Source organism: Wyeomyia smithii, chromosome 2 (assembly GCF_029784165.1).
Source record: "Wyeomyia smithii strain HCP4-BCI-WySm-NY-G18 chromosome 2, ASM2978416v1, whole genome shotgun sequence".
Classification (NCBI taxonomy): Eukaryota; Metazoa; Arthropoda; class Insecta; order Diptera; family Culicidae; genus Wyeomyia; species Wyeomyia smithii.
The window spans coordinates 52,668,928-52,683,453 of NC_073695.1; the positions used below are offsets into that span (position 1 = coordinate 52,668,928).

At 39.2% G+C, this 14,526-nt stretch overlaps 1 protein-coding gene across 1 annotated transcript in view; it reads left to right on the forward strand.

The window, feature by feature from the left end:
* The window catches only part of LOC129724984 (uncharacterized), a 31,259-nt gene extending 19,775 nt beyond the window's left edge, over window positions 1–11,484 (forward strand). The window contains exon 3 of the mRNA XM_055680322.1: window positions 10,018–11,484. Coding sequence (XP_055536297.1) covers window positions 10,018–11,136 — 1,119 coding nt within the window. The 3' untranslated portion in view covers window positions 11,137–11,484. The remainder of the gene's footprint in view (window positions 1–10,017) is intronic.
* The last annotated feature ends 3,042 nt before the right edge of the window (window positions 11,485–14,526 follow it).

Consider the following 14,526-nt stretch of genomic DNA (forward strand, 5'->3'; position numbering starts at 1 on the left):
AACTCACGCTTCGCGAAAAGACTGCGACAGTTGGTATATCTTCTCAATGCAGCTGCTCGTAGGCGTTTCAGTTCGCGAAGTTGACCATTTGACCAAGGTGGTTTCCTTCGAGGGCGTGACAGAGGTACATATTTGCGAACAAGCTGGCTAATGTAGGTTTCAACGGCTTTATCGATATCACTATCTAATAATCGGGACCAGTTGAGGCTTGCAATAGCGCTACCAAGTGACAAAATCAGCTTTGCGGAAGTCGAACTTCATATCATTAGTAATATCATTGTAGTTAATAGTGTGAGGGCAGTTCAAATTGCAAACAAGAGTCTGGAGCAGGGGCTCGACTGCCTCTGACACGAAACACTCCGAGGCGATTTCAGCGTTGATAAAAATAAGATCCAATGTGCGATCTCTGATGTTTCTGATATCGTTGATCTGTTTCATGTTCAGCAAAGCCATGCCATCGACAAGAGCAGAACCTGACACCGAAAATCTCGATTCAGAAGGGTCAGCATATAGAAAATCTGAAGGAGAGCTCGTCCACACTAAGTTTGGTTGGTTGTAATCCCCAAAAAGCAGATGATAATCACAAAGCCTTAACGAGTTCGATATGTTGGTAGCAGATTCTATGTGTTTTTCAATAAGAGTGGCATCAGTTGCAAAGTCAGGAGCAATATACACCACTCCAACAGCAATCGTGTTATCGGAACCGTAAACATTCACCCAGAGATGTTCAATACTATTGTCGACTCGAGACGAGGATCAAGAGGAGCAAAGTTTCGTAGATACTGCTATTAGCACGCCACCACCTAGCTTTCTCCTTGTGGCAACGGCATCACGATCATTTCGATAGACAGCATAGGTGTCACCAAACAGTTGAACGGAGTTGATTTCATCGTTTAACCAGGTTCAGTAAGCACGATTATATCGTAATCCGCGCTTGTGGTAGCTAAAAACAAGTCTTCGATCTTCGTGCGAAGCCCTCTCACATTTTGGTAGTAGAAAGTAAATGAGCTCTTGGTGGGACAATGGTTAGAACCAGTAACCGGTGTCGTCGTCACGGTGATGGATTCTCCTCCTCCAGTTGCGTGTGTGGCAGGTAGTGAGTCCCAATGCGGTTCATGCAGGAAAAAGTTACTTTGAGTGTGTGTAGTATCTACAGTAGCTTCGGGCAGACATATACCCATTGTACAATTACCAGACAGAACAGATGGTCCCACGTTGTCAGATATAGCGGATGGCGTCAGAGGTCCGTTAACTTCAATTGCGTCCAAATTATCTGGTCCAGAGCAAGCCCACAAAGATTGTGTGCTGTTTATTGGTTGCTGTATGGCGTAGTCAATATAGCAATGGCTGTAAGGGAGCAGTTCTCGCTGAAACTAGGCCACTAGGTACACAAGGTCCTTTAAATTTGATATAAATGCACATTTATTAGAAATAAAAAAAAATATTAATGCCATTTTTTTATCGAATTTGTTGACCCCTCGGTCACCAAGAGGTGAAACAGTTTTCAGAAAAGTTGAAATTTTAGCATTTTTTGTTGTTTTATTTGAGCTATATCTCTGAAATTCGTTACGCAACCTACTACATATAGCACTTTCCTGTAAAGAAAATTGTTAGGGCTTTCATCTTAACCCTCTAGTGCCCAAGTTTATTTTTAGACGGACTTCAAAAAAATCCCTATGAATCTTTATAAACATTTTTTAAGTATTGATTGAAGCTTTTTAAAGGTGTGACTGAAGACCGTCCAAAGGCAGCACTGGGCACTAGAGGGTTATGTGATCAAAAGTTAGGCCGCCATCTTGAAATTAGCCGCCATCTTGGATTATATAAGAAATATGCTATTTTAACTGTGTTCGCAACTACCGATTTTCGATCTGAGACCATTGAGAAGCAGTGAAAAAATGCTATGTAATGCAAGAAAAAAATTAGGTGAGCATCAGTGTCAACTCATCAATTAAACCTATTTTTCGGGTTGAGTTTCAACGTACACCGCTCGATCAACGTAGTAACCTGTCTACTGAAACCAAGTGGGTGCACATTAGGCTGTCCAAAAAAATCTATGTTGAAAAAATCAAGGTGCTCAGCCCTAAACTGAAAGATTGTTGTAATTATAGCATTTTTGTAGAACATCTCGACTTTCTAAAAAATTGTTTTCAGGTTGCCCAAACGTGATTTATGAAAAAATGACTTTCCCGAACTACAAAACCACTCTTTTCAAATCTGTTCGATTCCTACATTTTTCTATATATATTCTTTTATTTTTGTGAGGTTGTTTCTGAATATTTTGCATGGTTTGGTTCAACATCGCATTGAATTATTTGACTGACAGAGCACATTAAACATCACAAAAAAGTAAATTTTTCTTATAATTTGTCGCTAAAACCCTTCAAAACACATATAAAAAAAATTTTGATCTAGAACTGAAATTCTTATTGCAAAGCAGGATTCAAGATGAAAATTTACATGAAAAAAGATCCAAGATATATTATCGTGAGCTGAGATATTGGCGTTTTTACATGTGATGGAAAACCATCCATTTTCACAAAAGTGTCACTAAAGCTCAATATCTCCATTCCACAGTGTTTTATTTTGCCGTTTTTATGCGATTAAGTGAATAGTGATTCAAATGTGGATTATAGCCATAGGTATGTTTCGAAGAAGTTTCGGAGAAGTTTTATTCAAAAATGCATCTTTTAATGTAGAAAGATGGGTTATCAATCCGCCAATGAAAGAGATAAAAAATTTACTTTTTAATCAGAATAAGATAGACGCAAGGTGTCTTCGACAAAATTTTAAGTTATCTTAAACCAAGAAACTTTACCGAAGACATCATGTTTCTATCTCTTTCATATTACGAGCAAAATTGAGTTTGCTATTAGAAGGTACTAAAAATCACAATTTTCGTTCCAACTTTTTCCTGAGATGTTTCCGAGTTTTTATACCTTCTACTAAGTTACCGAGTTTTTATACCTTCTAATAAGTTACATGCAATGCTGAACTGAACCATGCAAAATATTCAAAAAGGACACCACAAAAATAAAAAAAACTGCAGATTAAAAATTTCTTTTTTTTTAATAAATCACGTTTTAGCAACCTGAAAAAAAATTGTAGAAAGTCTAAATGTTCTACAAAAATGCTATAAAAAACATTTTCTTTCAATTTAGGGCTGAGCACCTTGACCTTTTCAGCATCGATTTTTTTGGGGCACCCTAATGCAAATGTATAATCCTACTAGCTTAATATATCATAATCTATCTTTTTGAGTTTAGTGAGAGTAACGAATACAACATTAGCATGTTTGATACTTATAAAGCGATAGGTACGATAGGCTACTATTTATTTTTGGTTATTTGTAAGATATTTTGTGTATCAGAACAATTTGAATATTGTTCAACAGCTCTGTCTATCGACCTCGCGGTTCGTCACCCTAAAAGGTTTGAGGATATGAATAACTTGCCCCAGCTCAACTATCGTAAAACGAATTTCGAATTGTTACGAAATAAACTGTCTCAAATCGACTGGAGTACTCTTTATGATTTTACCAATGTCGATGATGCCGTGGCGTATTATGAACGAATGCTAAATAACTGTCTCACTGCTGCTGTACCACCATATCGGCCAACAAAAAAACCGCCATGGACAAACGCGAGGCTTCGATGGTTAAAAAGATTGAGGGCCAAGGCTCTAAGAACTTATTTTAAAGCGCGGTGTGCATTGTCCAAAACTAAATTCGCAGTTGCAAGCAACAATTATCGCATCTACAATAAATTCCTGTACAACCGTTACGTTCATCGGCTCCAGCAAAATATTAGAAAGAACCCCAAACAGTTCTGGGCGTTTGTTAATACGAAGCGGAAAGAGACCGGGCTTCCATCATCGGTATTCTTGAATGAATTGTCTGCGAAAGCGCCTTCCGAAAAGTCCAATTTATTTGCGAAACATTTTTCTTCCGTTTATAGTCATATTGCACACACTGCAACACAGATTCAGCAAGCTTTGAGCGATGTACCGGCCGATACGCTATGCATGGACATTTTTAGAGTAAATGAGCAATCCGTCTCGTCAGCAATTATCAAAGTAAAGTCGTCGTTTTCGCCCGGACCTGGCATAATTCCGACAGCTATTCTAAAACAATACTCTGACTACCTAGTGGATCCATCAACATGCTTATTCAACTTATCACTACAACAGCAACGCTTTCCGGTGGCATGGAAAGTTTCGTGCATGTTTCCAGTTTTTAAGAAAGGTGATAAATGCAACGTAACGAATTATAGAGCTATAACCTCCTTGTGTGCCGAGTCTAAAGTGTTCGAGACAATTATCAAGGATACATTATTTGCGGCCTGCCAACAGTATATCAGTACAGTACAGCACGGTTTTTTTCCAAAGCGGTCCGTAGAAACTAACCTGGTAAATTTTGTATCTTTTTGCACGAAAAACATGAGTGAAAAAGCTCAAGTCGACACAATATATACAGATCTGAGAGCAGCTTTTGATAATGTTAGTCATACAATTCTTTTGAACAAGTTGAACAAGTTGGGTTGTTCTACGCGATTCTGTAAATGGTTGGAGACATACCTCGTGGACAGGCAACTATTCGTACAGCTTGGTAACTGCCGTTCCAGCGCATTCATAAATAGCTCTGGTGTACCGCAGGGTAGCAATCTTGGGCCATTGCTATTCATTTTGTATATAAACGACGCAGCAATACTACTCAACCGAGGTGGAAGACTATTTTTTGCGGATGATCTGAAAATCTACTTGGTGATTAGGCGTATTGAAGACTGCAGAGAATTGCAACGACTTCTAAATTTGTTTGGTACTTGGTGTATGAGAAATTGCTTGTTTCTTAGTGTGGAAAAATGTTGTGTCATCTGCTACTATCGAACCAGGGATGCTATCCGCTTCGACTACAAAATCTCTGGAGTGAAACTGGATAGAGTAGTCTAGGTAAAAGATGTCGGAGTTATACTTGACGAGAAGCTAACTATGAAGTCTCACATTTCGGCTACGATCGATAAGGCAAATCGAAGTCTTGGCTTCATTTTCAAGATAGCAAGCGAGTTTTACGATCCACTTTGTTTTAAAGCGCTGTATTGTTCCATCGTTCGTTCGACACTAGAATTCGCAAATGTTGTTTGGTGTCCTCACGAGATAATGTGGTCGAACAGAATTGAAAGTGTCCAACGTAAATTCGTCCGTTATGCGCTAAGGCAGCTTCCTTGGAGAGAGCAACAATTTTTAACCGTATGAAGATCGCTGTCGGTTACTGGGCTTAGATACGCTTGACAAACGGAGGCATGTGTCCCAGGTCATTTTTATCTCCAAATTACTGACTGGCGAGTACGATGCACCAGATCTACTGTCACAGATTGGGTTTTATGCTCCCACGCGAGCTTTGCGACCGAGAATGATGCTGCAGGAGGGAAATTATTCGACACAATATGCTGCCAACTCGCCTTTAGCTTCGATGGTTCGCCAGTTTAACCGACATGCAAATTTGTTTAGTTTTAACGTGCCGTCTTATGTGTTCCGACAACGTGTAACTGCATCTGCCAACCAATTATATTTAGTTAATTAATCTTAAGCATTCATTTAGACACATTCAGTCCGATGAATAAATAAACAATAATAATAATAATAATAACATTGATAACGTACTCTCGTTGCGGCAAAAAAAAAACAATGATACATATACTGCCGTTCCAATCATGTCGTTGTCCCATGTTCTACACAAACCTTATGCACGCTGGGACAACTATGCTTGGAACGGCAGTATACGTTCCTTTAATTGTTGAATGGAAGATAATTCTTATTTTCAGTTTTGTCTTAGCTGTTTCGTAATCTGTGTTATCTATGAACTCAAATTTCATTGTTCTTCGTTGTTATTTACCGCCCACTCGTAAAATGATAGTGCATTTGAAATTAACTTGTCTCTGTTTGGAGATAAGCTGTATAAATAACTACTTTTTAGTGTAATTTTTCTGCATTTTCAATAAATTTAAAATTTTTAACACAGCCAAATGTTAGTTCCACAAAATAATTGTCAGAATTCGTGATATAACTTCTCAGGCTACTGCGTTGATCACGTGGTGTTCGTTAAATATTTTAAAACTCAGTTTGGAAAATAGGTTCAGGTGATGGATTAGTACTGATGCTCACCTAATTTTTTGACGTAGAATATGTCTTACGGCAACATATACAGGGACCCAATTTCAATACAGTGATCCAATTTCAAAACCGAAAACATCGGGAGCGTCACGAAAATTGTCCAAATTCAAACATTTTAAACTCAGTCAGTTTCCAACCGATTTCTGTCATTTTTGTAGCAATCGATTGGAAAATCATTTAAGCACCCGTCCAAATGCAGAAAATTGTAATCTGATTGTTCGAACTATTGTACTATTGAAAATTGTTCAACATTGTCGAAACGCAAATGTCGACTTTTGATTGGTCGCTTGCTGCCTTTCCCCAAAAAGGACGACAGAATGGAATACCTAGTTAGCCGGGAATGCACTCTTTGCCTCTTCGTAGGCACTGCCTAAATTAAGATATCTTAGTACAACTTGATACAAAAGACAATTCAATTTCATTCTTGTTTTGGATACGGCAGCAAGTGAAACCGCATTGCCGCACATAGCATCTGCTGTTTTTCATTGTCGTTACTAGTGCCATCTATAGAGGTAAACGTCATCTAGAGCAGAGGGTTATTAAATTAGATAATCCCAATTGAGTGTATTCCCATCCCTTTTCCAAGAAATACATTGACATAAGACAGGCTGTCGTATTCTACGTTAACTCTGCGGTCGTGTCTTATAAACAACCTCTTCTACTTTTTCTTGCATATTATAGCATTTTTTCTCTGCTTTCCAATGCTGGTCTCAAATCGAAAATTGGTAGTTGCGAACACGGTAAAAATTGCATTTTTTTTATGTAATCCAAGATGGCGGCTGATTTCTTGATGGCGGCCGAACGATCACTTAAGATGCTCAAATAAAACAACAAGAATTGCCCAAATTTCTACTTTTCTGTAAACTCAACCCTTGGTGACCGAGGGGTCAACAAATTCGATCAAACAAAAATGACAATATCATTTTTTCCTTATTTCTAATAACTAAGTGCATTTAAATCAAATTTGAAAGACCTTGTGCACCTAGTGGCATAGTTTCAGCGAGAATTGCTCATGGATAAAAATTTATCATCGAATTTCAAAAACCGACCATTTACATTTTGGTCATTGGCCCAAAGAATGATCTGTGCAAAATTTCGGCTCAATCGGACATGATTTAGGGATGCCTCAAAGCACTCAAAGTTATGATTTATCGACCCTCGAAAAAATACCAAGGGGGGAGTAGATGACATTGGGAAAATGGAAATTTTCTTTTCGATTCCAAATGAATTAGAAATGCATAGAACGTCGAGATCTAGTGTTGTCTCGAAAAAAAGCTGAAAATCGACTTTCTGGAACTGCCGTTTTCTGTGTAAACGAAGGCCTAATATGGTATATTCTATTATTTAGGTCCATTTATTTTTTACTTGAGTGGCTTCAAAAACAATTAAAATGAAACTTATTGTTTTTGAATAGGAAAAAACAATCCAAGTAGGTCGAAAAGCGCTTTGAGGCACCCCTACATCATGTTCGATTGTGCTGAAATTTGGACCAAACCATTTTATGGGCCAATAAACAAAATGTACATGGCCGGTTTTCGAAACTTGACATGGCCCTTTTCGTGCCACCCTAATGAATATTCCTGGAACTAGAATGATACCCAGAAACTGGAAAACAACTTCAGACGTCATTTTGAAAGTCAAGATCGGGACTTCCTGGTTTCTGGAAAACATCTAAAAATCACAAAATACTACTTAATATGAGAACCGGAATTGAAATAGAGTTTACAGACCGGACATCGATCCGGTTCCCGGATTTTGTCAGAAACTGCAAAGCTCTAGTGAACACAAAAAGAACAAAGTGAAGTTAAAGGCTAAAGGCCAAAATGGAGCTAATTGCTAGCTTTCCACAATTTTTTTTAGTTTAAATAGTTTATTTGACACGGCACGATTGCTTTCCACAAGTTCTGATGCATGTTTTTTATCGAAAGAACACCCAATAAATTCTATGTTTTTACTTGTGGCGAAACTCTTTCTCTAGCTAAAAGTTACATTTCGCAAGTTAATTTCATCATTCAAACGTGAAAGTCAGTCATTTGGAGTATCCGAAGGATAATATTTCCCACACAAACCCATTCCATAAATTATAAAAGAAAACGAGAAAATGTAACACCTTCTAATGTCGTCATTGAATTATTGGATTTGTTGGTCACTTTCAATAATCACTTGCAACTGAATAGATTCGACGTCATTCCAACGGCCGTAATCATTTCTTTCTGTGAATAATTCATTCCCACACAGTAAATATGTATAGCATTCAACTGTATCGATGAATGCGTTCAAACATGAGATAAATTCTAGTTAGAGAGCATGAATCAGTCATTGAGGTAAACATTATTCGATATGATATCATCTCTCATAACGCTGAAAAGAAAAATTCTGCTGTCAAAATCCGTTTTCAAAGTTAAAATACAACAATATCGATTCGGTTTTTGCGAATCCCTAACCACACCGATAAAGATACAGTTTATCGTTCGAAAAGCCATCCAACACATTATACATTCCAGCACTTATCGCACACGATACACTTTCGGTAACTATACTATACACTTGAATGGTGTAGAGTAGATGTTAGCAAACGCGCCGAACGTCGGACATATTCGCTTTCGAATGTTTTAGTCCGTGTTTTTTTTGTTTTGCTATCTACTCCATTCTACCACCGGAGTCCACCAATTCGGTTCCATTTCTATGGGTCCATTATTCCTATAACGTTCGAAATTGATCGGTTTTTGTGGTTGTTGCTGCACCAGGCGGTGGAGTTGGGGTGACGAGGGGTGTCCATACACTTGGTATAGCTGCTGCTGTGCGTGTATTACCGCCATATTTCTGTGCAAATCCAACGCTCTATTTCAGCCCCGTATCGGGTGGTGGTTGGATATGCGCATGTATTATGAAGTTTCTTCTGTGAAAAATGTTCAACTTTAAGCTCGCTTCCAACGAATTCTGCAAGATACTTTTGTATGTTTTTTTTTCACTGCTCTACGAGGTACGAGAAAATTACTGCAACGTGTGTATAGTTGCACATATTGTTACCTGCTGCAGCCCGAGCAGTGGTTGGTATGCTGCTCGATCGACTTATGATGGCACTGCATGCAGCAGGCAGGGAGGGTGGCTTTGTTTTCGTTCGTGCTGCCCCTTCTGCCAGTGGTGGAGACAATTGCGCGAATTTCTCGCGATCAGTACTTATCGTCGTGGAAATTAGTATTCGCGTTGTGCAATTTGGTTTCGGAATGGGAGCGATAGTCAAGTGATTAAAGATGCATTGAAATCGGATCGTAGAAATATAGATTTTAAAAGTACATTTGACAATGACACTTTGATACTAATTATGCCAGCGATTCGGAGCGTCTATAAGGTTGTACTAAGAATTGTTTCAATGAACTTTGGATAAGGTCTTGCTGTAAGTAATTTTTATATCACGTTTCATATCGAACGTTCTCAGTTAGCTGAGAACCCGCTGAAGAAATATCTCTGGCTCTGAAACTTATATTCATTTAGACGGATAAATAGTGAAAATCATACTCCGTGTATTGGAACTATTTTCGTATTTTCGTATATGACAGACATCAAAAGTAAATGAATAGCATTAATTACGATAAACATAAAACGCAATAATGAATTGCATTAAACGGCCTCTGACTGTTTCCTTTCAACCCAATGATTGCGCATTTGAAATTTAGGTTTTTTTGGGCATATAATTCATAAAATTAAGATATGATATATAATTCCATGCAAGTTGGTATAACAAACCTCATAAAACGAGTGTTTATACGTAATTAGCAGTATCCTTTAATCTTGTGAATATACCTTCAATTGAGCGTCACTAACAGAGCCCGCTTTTCTTCCTTCCAGGACCAATCAACCAAGGCCTCGCAGAAACCCCCGCAAATCAACTGGCCTCGAATCGAACGGGTCTGCGGCCCGGTACCGATCTACCTCAAGAACCTGCTGAAGATGTGCGGCTACGAGCAGGAGAGCAGCCTGCGAAACCTGAACGACGACGATTTCGTCGACATGGAACGCTTCGCTCGGGAGGAACTGATCCATCTAGTGCCGTCGACGCAGTTTTACTTCCACATTTTCTGCAACGATCCGGCCCGAGAGTTTCGGCTCGTACCCGGCCATCGGAAGCTGCTAATGCAGATGAGTGCCTACCTGAACTACACGAATGCGACCAGCGAGCTGCAGCGAGTGGATCCGATCATGAACAACCGGATAGAACGCCCCCCGCCGGTCGAGCGGATCGAACGGGTTGAGCGACCGGACCGCGTTACCGATATCAATCTGGTGCGTGAATTACGAGAGCAGCGTGCCCTCATGCAGCAATTACAGCTGCAGCAGCACCAGCAACAGCAGGACCTGGCCAATCAACCACCAGAGATTCTGCAGGACCACATGCCGGAAGTGAAGAACATCTCCACCAAAAATCCGCCCTTTGCCTTTGAGCAGGCCACCGTTTATCCGCCACTGAGTGACGAAGCTCGCGTTAAAAAAATCCAAAATATTATCATCAAGTTAATCGAAATGTGGAGTGATAAGCAACCGATCAAGCTACAGCTAACAGATGAGATGATCAACGTGACGTACGAGCTAAACGGCTACAACGCTTTCATCAAGTGTCCAATGTGCGCCGTGCAGATCAAGGTGTCCAAGTTGCCCACCAAAAAAGGCGACCGGTTTGTGATCTCAAACTTCTCGAAGCATGTCATCAAAATGCACTTCTCACAGCAGCAACAGCAGCAGCTGTCGCAGTCTCAGCAGCAGCAGATGAACGATAGCAGCCGATCGAGTTTGGAAAACTCGGCGTTTTTTGGCGGTGAAAACTCCGACAGCAATAACTATCCGTACGACGAGTTCGCAATCAAGCGAGCCAGGATGGAGGAAGAAGAGGACGACGAACCGGACATCCTGCCGCAAATGTTGCATCCGTACGTCAGCATCAAGGATGAGGTGATAGAACTGGATGCATAACTGCGGCTCTCAAAGTTTGTCTTAGGGTTGATGCAATCCAATTTGTACTCGGTATACTGGAAATAGCTAAATTAATAGCGAAACAAGATGGAAGCTACAGAGGACTCACTAGATTTAGTGCGAGTATTTAAACTAATTTACACAAGATAGAGAATAGATTTAACTGTTACATGTATAAGTGACGCATCATGGATCATGAAAGACTTTGCCTTTTTCGTTTAGTATTCTGTTTCTACCGTTAAGGCTATGATGTGTAAATAGGCTGATAGGTTTAAAGCAATTATTACACTACACAACTGATTCCATTTTATCATCTTCCGAATATAATAAAATGTGCACCCTTTTGTAGAGTATGGTTTTTGGCTTTACCATCGTGATATCCGTGTTAGCAGAGGGTTTACGTTGTCTGGTCAAGTCATTCCCTACATACTGCATTTCGGAAGTTAAAAAAAAGATTAGCAAATGGTAACCGCCATTAATGGCAAGTAGTGATCGCTTTCGAACGTTTAGAAATCAAATCTTGATTCATAAAAACAGTTTGAAGCATATGAGTGCACTACCGTGGGCTGGGATTTTGAAGTATGCGCCAGAAGCATGATATCGCTCTAGAAGCGATTTATTCTAAGTCGTCCGCAAATTCAGAGAAGCGTGTTATTACGCAATCTGATCTGATAGAATCTGAGAAAATATGTTGAAAACCGTATCCCATTGCTTTGACACGTTTATTTATGTAAATGCATTGAGTTTTAATGCAAACGTCACTTCTCCTGCAAATTGGCAAAACCATTTCAACGTTTTGCACGAAGAGTGACGGATAAAAAAGCAAAGCTTTGGTGCTACTACATTCCGATTCGGAACTTGAACTTCTGTTTTACTATACACTGATTTCGCAGCCAACCGTTAAGTGTATAGGACAATTGCGGGACTAGCGCTACGATCCTACAGTCTCAACCGAGTCAGGACTCGAACCTACGACGACTGGCTTGTTAGGCCAGCATCGTACCTCGAGACCAGCTGGGGAGGTGACGGATATAATTAAAATTAAAAAACTTACGCAGCGGTTAGCAAATTATCGTTTAACATTTTAGTATTGAATACGACAAGCTGAAAACATTCACGGTTCAAATAATCGAATATGGCCTCGCGAACTTCAACATCCACGTGACTTACCTTCAGCGGAAAGACCAAAATTTAGGCAGAATCAAAAATCAAAGCAGATTACTGAAAATTCGATCGCCTTATCCCGGTAGACTTACTGAATTACCCAGCATTCCGATCAGAAAGACAAAACAAAAATATATTATATTCGATCCCGTTAGGTGTTAAAATAACAGAAATCATAACAAAAATGATTCTACTAGTATCAAACTCATATCAAATTTCGTCACTAACGTATCAGTTTTCTAACAAAATAAGATAGCATGTAAAACAGGTTGATAACAACCATTGTTAGAAACAACAGCTTCTGATAGAGACGAAATATTCGGAAGATTTGATTCAGGATAACCTCGTTTCAGGATTTATTATCATATCTTTTTAGGATTAATTTTTGTTATCAAAAACATATTGGAAAATTCTAAGTCGTATCAAACTATGTTATTTGTATCTCGTGTAGACAGAACTTTGAAATTCTGTAGTTATGCTCTTCTGATCGGAATGGCGGAAAGGTTAGAAGACAAGATAATGAGTTGCAAGCAGAGATTTTTTTCCAGGCCATTGGATAAGCTGAGCGTAGCAAGTCTCAACTCCTACGTTGAATTATTTGCTGTGGAGGCTATGCTTCTCTTGCATCTCATGAAACATTTTATGTAAGGCTTCGTTAGCTGTGCCGAAGTCAAGCAAATTTTCATTTTTTCTGCATCTATAAAATAGGTTTTTTTGTAAGATTATTATGATGCTCATAATGTCATGGCACTGGAAATTAATGAAAAGCTCTCAGATCAAATCCCCACGTACATTGAACTAATAACGTTTGAGCCTATGCACAGAATGTAACATCCTATTTTTTTGTGTCAGTGAAAAATTCGACAGAACATCCTCGTCCCAACATTTCAAACTTCGGTTTTATGAACCTATAAGCTAGTTGCTTACTCAAGCAAACCACACTGGTGGGAGACGAATGTTGTTTTGTCATATCTGACGATGGCTGAATAACAGTACGCCGAAACGTCATGTAAAACAAACATAGTGTGTATATTTCACCGAGAAAGATCAACCATCCAAAGGGAATATGCAACACAGTTTGTGTCAATTGTGCATGTAGTTGCCGAGTAATACGAGAAGGAAGATCATTTTTCGAGGTGAAGTCTGATTTTTCTCTGTCGGGAATGGGTTAAGAAGTTTACATCTATTTTGTAAAAGATTTTCTTTAGCACTAAAATGGTTTATTTTTTTCGATAGATATTTATTCGAAGATTTCTTTTCGTGAGACGATATTTTATGTATTCGTAAGACAGCTAGGTAATTAGTGTTTTCGTTCTCGTCATTGAAACTGTCGATGTTGATCAAAATTCATGATTTGGAGTCTCTGCACCACTGCTTAAAACGTTCCTCATCCTGCATGTTTTCCAATAATGCTTTTTTCATATTGTTTCAACCTTTTGTATAAAAATTTAGTGAACTTAAGGAATGCATTCACAAATAGGAAAACAACGGAGAAGTAACTTACCTATATTTCTACTATTCAAATAAATCGTTGGTATGGGAGGCTGTCAAAAACTTCCCAAAAAAAAAAGTGTGGACAGAAATGCGCAGATTAACAGATGACACAATAGAGCCCTCTATCTGTGCAAAATAGATTATTTAAATTTTCCACTCCATTAAGGTGGAAGTGTGTTGAACCCGTAAATGGCCGACTTCGAGCCACCACGTGGTCGACTTCGAATTTTCAAATGCTTAACACTCAGTAATAGTTCATACGTCACTTGTGGAAACATATAATCATGTTTGTTATGGTGACGAAAACATAAGAAAGTGTTTTCGTAGATAACGCATTAACTATTCCCGAGTGTTAAGGCACTGAAAATTCGTGGTCGACCACGTGGTGGCTTCTACATACTACCACCTCAACAGTCATCGAACGACAATATCGTTTGGGGCGCTGTTGTGCACTGTTATAAATTTTTTACGGTTTTCCAACTTGACAGACATATGCAGATATGCTGGCGCTGCTATCGATTCAAAAAAAAATCACAGGAGGGTTGTGTGCAAAGCCACGACCGCAAGGTTGAAGTAGAATACTTTTACACAGCTCTACTTACGGCTGTACATTAACCTACGGCCGGGCGAATCGGTTCGTGCCGCTTTTCGCGTTTAGCCTGGCAGAGGCCTGATGCGCACGGCCAACGCAATAGAAAAGAGTTTTCACATTGAAAATTAGACACGGCTTTA